General features: G+C 32.9%; 2 protein-coding genes across 2 annotated transcripts in view; one reads left to right on the forward strand and one right to left on the reverse strand.

Moving 5' to 3' along the window:
• Positions 1-8,095, forward strand: part of LOC106108198 (protein CASC3-like) — a 17,670-nt gene extending 9,575 nt beyond the window's left edge. Inside the window, exons 8-18 of the mRNA XM_013289296.1 lie at positions 6-26; positions 525-636; positions 1,107-1,358; positions 1,630-1,721; positions 2,185-2,262; positions 2,722-2,809; positions 3,571-3,632; positions 3,700-3,792; positions 4,449-4,654; positions 5,254-5,339; positions 6,927-8,095. Of these exons, the coding sequence (XP_013144750.1) occupies positions 6-26; positions 525-636; positions 1,107-1,358; positions 1,630-1,721; positions 2,185-2,262; positions 2,722-2,809; positions 3,571-3,632; positions 3,700-3,792; positions 4,449-4,654; positions 5,254-5,339; positions 6,927-7,117 (1,281 nt within the window). The 3' untranslated portion in view covers positions 7,118-8,095. The remainder of the gene's footprint in view (positions 1-5; positions 27-524; positions 637-1,106; positions 1,359-1,629; positions 1,722-2,184; positions 2,263-2,721; positions 2,810-3,570; positions 3,633-3,699; positions 3,793-4,448; positions 4,655-5,253; positions 5,340-6,926) is intronic.
• Positions 8,096-9,963: 1,868 nt separating this feature from the next.
• LOC106108199 (facilitated trehalose transporter Tret1-like) overlaps positions 9,964-10,921 on the reverse strand; it is a 15,709-nt gene continuing 14,751 nt past the window's right edge. Inside the window, exons 8-9 of the mRNA XM_013289297.1 lie at positions 10,638-10,662; positions 9,964-10,227 (exon numbers count right to left, since the gene is read on the reverse strand). Of these exons, the coding sequence (XP_013144751.1) occupies positions 9,964-10,227; positions 10,638-10,662 (289 nt within the window). The remainder of the gene's footprint in view (positions 10,228-10,637; positions 10,663-10,921) is intronic.

Here is a 10,921-nt window from a genome sequence, read left to right on the forward strand (position 1 = left end):
CCAAGAAGAAACCAACACCCGCACAGGTTTGTATTTATCATAAAAATCTTACTAACATTATATCTTATCTTACTAATATTATAAATGCGAAAGTTTAGATGTGTGTTTGTTAGAGTTTGTAGCCTAAAGTACTGTATCCATCTTGATGAAATTTGGTATAGACGTAGAGGATAGTCTGGAACGCATAGGTTACTTACTTTTGTTTTTTGTAACATGCGGACGGAGTCGCGGACAAAAGCTATATCTATATATTTCCTCTTATAGGATAAATCATTCATTAAACACTTCATTAGAAAGATACATTGATACAAGGTTCGACACCTCTGACATTGAGTAAAGTATTGTTAAATAAAAACTAATTTAACATAAGTTTTCTCAAGAAGAAAAAGACTACCGAATGGAATTGTTTATAATTTCGTTTATTTTTTCCAATATAAAGTAATGGAATTCACAATCTTTTGGTGACGTCTTACTGTCCCATTAACAGATTGTATTATATGTATAGTTTTATATCTCGTCCACAGCCGCCGCAGAATGCGACGAAACCGCAAACGCAACAAGTGGTGCAGAAACCGCAACAAACAAAACCGCAACAACCGAAACCACAACAAAATCAACAACCGCAACCACCTACTAGTAAGTGATATGTAACTTTTTATGATTTCAGAAATGGATAATTTCTTAAAAATTAATAAAAAAATACTCGATCTTACTTCTTACTAATATTATAAATGCAAAAGTTTAGATGTATGGATGTTTGCTAAAGTTTGTAGCCTAAACTGCTGAACGGATCTCGATGAAATTTGGTGTAGATGTAGAGGATGGTCTAGAAGAACATTTAGGCTACTCACTTTTTTTTTAATTCCACGCGGACGGAGTCGTGGGCGAAAGTTAGTAACTAAATATTTGAAATAAGATATTCCAGTTTATATTATGCGAAATAATATAGATGTATATAAAATGCCTATTCCCATTTGGTTTGATAAAACCCTAAGTAAATATTACTAATGTAAAACAGTCTGGAAAAACACATAGGCTACTTATTTTTTTTATTTTCGTGCCGACGGAGTCGCGTGAAAAAGCTATCATCTTTGTTTTTTATCCAGATGCGGAATCAAAAGCAGGCGGTAGCAAGCGGTACAGCAGTTTGAGACAACGACCACTCGCTGAGACTTATTCGCCGCAACAAACAACGCAACCGCAACAACAACCACAACAACAACCACCACAACCACAACAACCACCACAACCTCAACCTCAACAACAACCGCAACCAACACCACAGCCGACACAACAGCCGCAACCAACACAACAACCTCAACCGACGCAACAAAACCAACAACATAGATATCATCAAGGTATTTTGTAATACTTTACTAGTATATGTCGTCTAGTTATTCTTAGAGTCGGTACTTGGTCATTATGGAGCGTCTTAGTGTTAATTAAAAAAATAACTATGCAAATGAAATGTTTGTAACATCTAATCTCAAAAACTACCAATCTTATTTTAATATTTGTTTTTGTAATACGTAGCTGGATTATTAATTAAGGTTATAAGTTATTTACCGTCACACATTACCCGTAAGGTGACCGGCAGTAGCAAAATTAACATTTTCTAACGTTTTACAGAATATCCAGGAAATGGTCCGAACTCTCAGCATCAGGGCAGCCCTGTGCCGCAAATGCATCCGCAACAATTATTGCATCAACCACCTTTAAATGTGAGTACATTACTGAAATATCCACATATCCTAAAATCTTACCATTATCATATTTTTTGTACAATAAGGTAGCAAAGTGGCCACCTAAATACGCCACAATGGCGAAGCGACCGCTGCCCATAGACCGGAATTGCAGATGCGTTGTCTACTCTTCATTGTCGGAGGAGGAGACGCACATAAACAGGATGTTTCCCATTCCTATGAGTCTCCTTCATCGTCAAATCCTCTTTCCCATTCTTTCCTTGTACAAAAGGGGGAAAGGGAAAGGGGCTTAAATTGGCCGAAAGTTTGGATGTATGGATGTTTATTAAAGTTTGTAGCCTAAACTGCATAATGGATGTTGTCAAATTTTTGCACAGATATTCTGGAAGAACAAATACACTTTTCTTATCTTTAAAGTCCACGCGGTATCGCGGGCGAAAGCTAGTATTAGTATAAATCTAACTGTTATTACTGTTTTTAGGTGCATCGTAATAATGTGAGTCAGCCGCACGGGCCCTCGCCGCCGCACCAGCCCCTGCAGCCGCAGCACTCGCAACAGGTACAACAACGAACAACCTGTCACTTCCACCAACAACCTGTCACTTCATATAACGACAACCTCTCACTACATCAAACTATAACCTCTTACTTAATAGATAAAGAATGTTAGAGTAATCTCACTTCCTCGGCTAACAACTTGTTACTGTAATAAGTAACAAGTTGTCACTTCTAATAACAACTTGTCACTTCATCTAACAACCTCTCACTTCATCTAACATTCATCAATTAACTTGTCTCTTCATCGACTAACAATCCTTCAATTCGTCCAAAAAGGAATTGTTACCTTATCAAATAACAACCTGTCACTTCCGACAACTTGTCACTTTCGATCAATATATCAGGAACTAATGATTAACCAGATAACTCTATACTCATTTTATTGTTTTTTTTCCATAAAGCTTTTGATACATAGTCGTTACTTTTATCTCCATACAAATCCATACATTTTGCCTTCCAGGTGAGACTCGGCATATTAGAGCAAGGTCCGCAAATGGTCTCCCATCCGCACCACTCCATGCACAATATACCTCCGCAGCAGCATATAGGTGAGTTAGTTATTGCTCGAGATTTTGTCTTCGTTAGGTTAAAAAAATAATAAAAAATGCAGCCTATATTATCATACTAATATTATAAATGCGAAAGTTTAGATAGATGGATGGATGTTTGTTAGACTTTGTAACCTAAACGGCTGAACCGATTTCGTTGAAATTTGGCATAGATGTAGAGGATAGTCTGGAAGAACATATAGGCTACTCACTTTTGTTTTTTTTAATTCCATACGGACGGAGTCGTGGGCGACAGCTAGTTAAGTAATAATGTAGCTTGTAAATGGAGAAAGAATTTTTTAAATCGGCCCAGTAGTTTTTGAGTTATTTTAATACATATATAAATCTTTCCTCTTTATAGTAATACTAGCTTTTGTTTGTGACTTTTTTCGCTTGAAGTTAAAAAATAATATAAAAATATAGCCTATATTACAGATAAATTACCTCTCTAATGATGTAATATTTTTTAAATCGTCCCAGTAGTTTTTACGTGAATCAAATACGTACAAAAATTACAAATCTTTCCTCTTTATTATATTAGTATAGACTAGTTGTTGCTCGGGTTTTCGTCCTCGTAAAATAAAAATGCCTATCTTACTGACTGATGACGTAGGTATATATTGGTAAAAGAATTTTTGAAATCAACCCAGTAGTTTTTGAGTTATTATAATATATACACAAATACAAATTTTTTATCTTTGTAATGTTAGTATATATGAGTTATTTATATATTCTGATAAATGGTTTTCTTGTTATTTCAGGACAAATCCCCCCCGCACAAGGCTACGCGCCCCCCGCCATGATGCCCGCACAGTATATGCAGGTAAATACATTAAATCCTTACACAGTATTAAATAAAACGATAATTTTGTAATCTCTGTTTACCCTAGCAAAGTGGTAGCGGCGCGGTGTTCGGTGGTGCGCCGCTCTATGCGCAGCCTCCCGCTGCCTACCCCCATCAGATGTACCAGCATCATAATTATGTATGTAAATTATTTTCTTTTAAGTATATCTATAATATTATAATAAAGCGTAAACACACACTTCTTTGTAGCCTAAGATGTCAGCAATTACAGCATATTTTTTAATAATTATTTCTTTGATAAAAAGCCCTACACTTGAATCACGCTTTAGGATATATAATTTCACGCCATTAAACTTAGGGGTAAATGTTTTGGATAAAAACCCTAATGTGGGAAAGAGACCATAAGTTGTTGCCTATTAAGTTTAATGGCGTGTAAAATATATATCCTAAAGCGTGACGTAAGTGTAGGTCTTTTTATTATAAAAAGTATTATTCAAAAATATGCTGTAATTGCTGACATCTTAGGCAACAAAGGAGTGTGTGTTTACGCTTTATTATAATAGTATAAATTGCTGACATCCTACGCCACGAAGTAGTGAGTGTTTACTTTTTATTATAACAGTATAGAGTAAAGATTGGCTATTGATATATTGTTTATTAACTACTAGCTTTCTCCTGCGACTACGTCTGCGTGGAATTTTAAAAAATAAAAATGAGCCTATGTTTTCGTCCAGACTATCTAAGTATATGTAAAGTTTCATGGATATCCGTTCAGCAGTTTAAGCTACAAAGTAACAAACATCCATCCAAAGTTTTTCATTTATGTGTGATCAGACGCAGGCTGGCGGTGTGACGTACTACAACTGCGCGGAGCAGGAGCCGCCGCCGCCGCAGCCGCTGCGCGCGCAGCGCCGCCCCACCGCCGCCATACCCATCGTGCGGCCGCACACACACACACACACAACGCATACAACACATACAACACATACAACACATACACCTCATACTGCGAACGTGAGCAACACCGCGCCACCAGACAGGTATGTGTCCTAACTACTAAAGGTTTAGTAGACACTAGATTCAATTCGAATTTTCATTGAAAGAAATAAAATTAACAGAAAATGAAGGAATTTTCTTTGGACGAAAAAAATACAGAAAATGATTTTTTTTTATCTGAATCCGCCAAAATGGCGAAGCGACCGCTGCTCATAGACATCCGGAATTGCAGATGCGTTGCCTACCCTTATCCGACGGAGGAGACGCACATAAAGAGGATATTTCCCCCTCCTATGCATCTCCTCCACCGTCAAATCCACTTCCCCTTCCCATCCTCTCCTAATAAGAAAAGGACGGTAAAGAGAAAGGGACTTAAATGAGGCCTCCGGCACCACACTCATCAGAAACACGGAATTGGTTCCATTTCACGCCTATCTTCTGTGTGGTGGTGGTATTACTGGGGGCGAGCCCTGCACTGCTAACATGTTAAAGCGGGAACTACGACTGTCAAAATTGGTTTCTTACTAATGTTATAAATGTGAAAGTTTGCATGTATGGATGTTTCTTACTGTGTATTTCCAAAGCGGTATTTATATAGAACAGAGTGGAAAACTCGACTGCTAAGTAATATTTTTTTTCACAGACCGGTTAATTCAACAGAGAAAGATAATATAGATAGAATTGTGGAGAATATGTTCGTAAGAAAGCCCTGGCCTGCGCAAGGCTCTGGTAAGTTGAAAAACTTTTTTTTGACAGTTAACTAGCGAAATGATGCAAAAAAAACTTTTTTCCATTCTCTTCAAACATCTACAATATTCAAAGGTCTTTTTTGACAGACTTCCCAAAAGGAAGTAATCAATTCGTCTGTGTTTTTTTTTTATTTTTGCCTTAACACAGTGATTCTCAAATATTGCAGGTTTTTGTGTAAATGGGGGTTCAAACATTTTTTTTTAATTAAACGTTTACGGAATCCTACTGCATTGTATTTTAAATTTTTCTTATAAGACCCTATTTTTTACCAGCATGAGCCTTTAAAGTAGTGAAAATTAGGGGGTTCATCAAAATAGTAAAAATTTGAAAGGGGTCCACTACTAGGAAAGTTTGGGAACCTCTGCACTAAAGAAATGAACCACTTCAAATTGTGTCACGAAAAATCAAAAAATACATTTTACTTTTTACTAATATTATAAATGCGAAAGTTTAGATGGATAGATGGATGGATGGATGTTTGTTAGAGTTTGTAGTCTAAACGACTGAACGGATCTCGATGAAATTTGGCATAGACACAGAGGATAGTTTGAAGAACGCATAGGCTACTTTAATTTTTTTCTAAATTCCTCGCGGACGGAGTCGCGGGAAAAGCTAGTAATGTATGAAATTTAGTATACTTTTTTTAATCAAGTCAGTTTTTTTACAATATGAGGACTAAATTATTTTAATTTTCTTGCTAAAGATTTCTTTTGGGCGAAGCTTCAACATGCATATAAAATGCGACTTTGGCTCAACTCTAGATTTCATCACAAGATGTAATTCATGAAAAGTAAACAAGTTTTTTGAACCAAGGAGGAACGGTTTTTAAGTTTGAATTTTATGTACGTCTGTAAAATTACTTAAGAGAGATGTATTTTAATAGTAGTTTGATGTTATTTTGTGGTACTTTTAGTTGGTTTTAGTTGATTTTATTATTGAATCAAAAAATTAAGTTCGTATAAAATCTAACTTGGAATATAAACATCTTTATTATATAGCTTTTACATAATAAGTTTGTTTTCACGTTTTTCCACAATATAAGGATGGCTTTTATATTTCTATTCAGATTATAGATTTGATGTCGTTTTTAGATTAATTTACAAGACGTAAAAACTAAACATATTTGAAAATAGTAGAAATGTAAAAATGTCTTTAAAAATATAAGTAAAAAACTTTTGTTAATATAATTTTGAAAAAATAAAAACTTCGGAAAAATATTGTAAAATATAGTTTTAGTTGAGGTTAATATACCGACTTCCCAAAAGAAGGAGGTACTCAATTCGTCTGTATGTTTTTTTTATATATTAAATTTAATAAGTATGAGAAATATACTGGTTAATTAGATATAGCTTTATGTTAGAGTCGGGAGTTTTCATTGTACAGTCAGATGCCTAAATATCTACATTTACAAAACTTTAAAACCTCGTATACATTTGTTTTAAAATTTTTGCTCGTATTCGTTAATGTATTTTTTCAGTGTAATAACGAACACAGAATTTTATGAAGTTTTGTAAATGTAACATACTTTTGCAGCTGACTGTACTTCAATATTGAATTAATTCACAGAACAACCAAAAGATAAAACACAAGAGAACAGAAGTTCGCAAGAGCCCGCCAGTAAAGAATCGTCACAGCCGAACAGTCTCACATCCAGTTCTACTTCTGATAAGCCGGAGAGTATACAGAAGGAGACAGAAGATAAGACGGAGAAGGTCGCAGAAGGTGACGTCACGGATAGTATAACAACGGATGCCTGACTGGTAAGAATTAAGTTGTATGAATGTTATCAAAGTAAATTTTATACTCCGAGATAGTTTTTTTTTAATTATGAAAGTGGACACACATTTTTTTCACATAAACCCAGTGTTTTTATTTATCTGTTTGAATGTGGATAAATTACGGAAAAGTGTGTAAATTATAGTTTATGTATGGTTAATGATAAAAAAATAGTTTTATTTTTTTAGTTAGAAAAAATCGATTACAAAAAATGGGTAGAAAAAATAGGTTAAAAAATTGTGAATAAAAATGTCACGTGTTAGATATATATTGAATCTTATAAAATATTTGTAATCGCACAAATCTATAGTCAAATTAAATAATGTTGTAGTTTTTTTTTTTCAAAAAATTATGTTTTTTTTCAAATGTGTGGTCACTTTCATCGGTCACATAGACTTCTATTTGGCTGTGGTAAATTCCTGTGTATTTAAAATTTTTCATATTAAATAATGGTATCATAGTTTTTGAGGACAATCTTTAAAATGTGTGAAAAAAATATTTTCGTCTTAAAATTAGTCTTTATTAGGTTGGAATCGTAGATATATAATCTATAGATGAGCGTTAGGAGAGGGAAGAGGAGATATCTCCTCCCTAAATTGAAAAAATTCAGAAAGTATTTCGTTTCATTTTTGTACTCTTACGCATCTATAAGTTATATATCTACGGTTATCGTAGCAATGTTGTGTCAATGTTCCAAGTTAAAAGTACATTTTTTGAAATTTATATATATATGGAAACACCAATTTTTTAGGATTTAGGGAAACTTGTGTAGCGTGAATTGTAATTGTAGAACAATATTAAAGTCAGCCAATAAATAATATGTCAGAATAGTTATGTGTTAAAAAGTAAATTAAGCACATAATAGACTTAGGGACCGTCCCGCCACTGGCTGATAGAGGCTCAGATAGCTTAAAAATGTCACTGTCAGATAAGGTAACAAAATCCGATATTTTCATCACATATTTTACATGTTGGTTATTAGACAATTTACTATTTGGTGGGACAGGCCCTTAAGATTGTTAAAATTTTATCACTGCTATCGAAAAATCTCGAAAATCGTAATGGTAGTCAATGTGTTGCTATTACTTAAAATATGTAGCAATAATATTAAATAATTCGAAAGGATTTTTTGTGAACGATAGATTTTTAAAATAAGCAATAACTTTGTGCCTAAATGTTGTTTATTAACTATAATAAAATCAAAATACTTAGAGCTAGTCCAAGCAAATAAAAGAATGATGTGAAAGTACATAATGATTTCTTTTTAATAATCGTGGAGATTTTTCGCTTGATTTTTTTAAACAACACCGTGGATTTATTTTTTGTCGTGGCAATTTCAAATGCTTATGTGTATATTTGTTCAGCTACCCTCGCTTTTGCTTTTTTTTGCCTTGACAAAAACTAAGAGTAAAATAAAAAAAATGACTATTAAAGTTTTTGACTACGTAGCAATTTTACGAAAAAAAATCATAGAAAAAATTTGACTTGTATTACCTGACTCCAGAATTTTTTTTTCAATATTATTGATTTACAGGAATTAATGGCACATTGACTTTTTTTGCTTTATTTTTAAATATATTGAACAAAAAATGTTGTATCAAAACTTTTTTTTTGTAACTCAAGTAAAAAAAATATTTTTTTCGACTAGTCCTTAATTAAGTACTATAATTAAAATCATATATTGGTAAAAGATGTATTTAAAAAACTTAAGAATTACATAAAAACTTAACTGGCAATTTAGTTATGTTCACTGAGAATATTACATTTGTAGAAAAATATAAAAAAAAATCATAAAAAAATTAAAAGCTTTTGTATAAACTGTGCCGGTTATTTATTTATATGGAATAAATATTGAAAAACCCTATAATTGTGTTTTATTTGTTAATCATCTTATATTTACTGCATTGACACCTGATTTTTTAAATCAAATTAAAAAAACAAATGTACCCTTTACTCTGTGTACTAAAAAAATAGTAAAAAAAATCCGGTATCAAATTTGAAACTTCAGGCATTTTAGTTGTTAGCAACCCCAAAAAAAATCAGCAATTTTTTTTTTAAAAAAACATAAATTAACTTGTGTTTCTTTTTTTTATTATATGTCCCCATGTTCCCTTATTTTATTGTTTTACCATTGATTAGGGTGTCGGAAATAAAAAATGTTTTAAGTACAAATATTTATTATCACAAATAAATGTGATTTGTTAATCTCTGCCTTACACACAATATAATACAATCGCAGTTTAACAAAATACATTTTTTATACCGGGAAATATAAAATTAATTGTGTGTGACACTAATTGTTTTTAAAGGAAAAAGAACTATTTTGGAATTACACATTTATTTAACTTGTAACATTCAGTGATAAAATGTTGCCATCAAAAAAAACTTAGAGGAAAAAAATAGTCAATTATGATGATTCTTAAATAATCTCTCGTTTTTACCCTAAGATGTAGAAAGAGATAGACATAGTCGGTTTTGTTAATTCTGTCTTATAGTAAGACGACTGAATTTTAAATACAAATTTTCATGGCAACTTTTTTTGTATTCAGATTTTTCTAGGTTATGGCACATATAGTTTTTTTTACATAATAAAAATGACTAATAAAAAAACTATAAATTCGACATAGCTCCTAGACAATGTCTAAAAAATATTGAATACAAATTAAACATTTAAAATGGATATTTTGGCTTTTTTCATAGATACAGAAAAACCCTTGTCACGGAAACTAAAAAAAAATCTTAAAACAAAAATTCACTAAATAAAACTTACAACTAAACAATCATGAGCAAATGACATTGAAAATTCAAATAAAATAACCGTTAAAACTCATACGTGATTCGTCTCCACTACTTTTTCCCCTTTTTTTCTCTTCTTTCCTTCTAGATCCGCGTAAATGTCTTCTAGACTTCTCATTTTAGTCTCTGGGACGCAGAAGATGAGATAGAAGACGTTCGATAGACAGATAAAACTGAACACCCAGAATGTAGAATGATATCCAATCCATGTATTTAGAGGTGCGAAAAGTTTTAATAACGCGAAATCTGTACCGAGAGATATCGCCATAATGAGCGTCGCTACGGTGCCACGGAGCTGAAAAACAGACATAATTATTTTTTTTTATATATCGCATTACTACTGTCAAGTATTCCTAGAAAGGTGCTACATGACTTGTTTTTTTTTTAATAAATAAATTAGTAAATTTGTTAGCTAACATTTCTTTTCACAATTCCAGGTAAGCTTGTAAAGGACACGACAATAGAATGCTGGAATTCGAACCCTTGACCTTAAAATCGGTAGTCCGTACCCCAAACATTTAGGCAATTGGCAATTTAAACCTCAAAAAATATTTTAATTATCGTTGTATTCTAGCTCTTTCCACTTTATGGGATAATTAGAAAATATGCTTGTCCTCTAAATTGATATATCGTTTATTTAAGTTACTCAGTTCTTAATAATACTTATTGTTTACGTAATTCATTCATCTTTAGCCAGCTACATACGCAAAGTTCGAATTCAACGGTGGAACTGTTAAATTGAAAAAATTTAGCTGTCAATTGAACTATATAGTGTTATAACGCAACACTAAATCAACCCTTACCGAACAAAACACGATCTGTCAAAAACACTATTGCTATCTCTTTTTGTCATAGATGTGAGGGGGATGGCAATATTCTGGTTACTTCACCGCATATTCACAGTGGTAGAGCCCGCTTTAACATTGCACTGCAGGGCCGGCTCGCCCTCAGCAATACCACACACAAGACAGGAGTGAAGTGCTCGTGTT

The sequence above is a fragment of the Papilio polytes genome, unplaced genomic scaffold (genome assembly GCF_000836215.1).
Source record: "Papilio polytes unplaced genomic scaffold, Ppol_1.0 DF821733.1, whole genome shotgun sequence".
In the NCBI taxonomy this organism is placed as follows: domain Eukaryota; kingdom Metazoa; phylum Arthropoda; class Insecta; order Lepidoptera; family Papilionidae; genus Papilio; species Papilio polytes.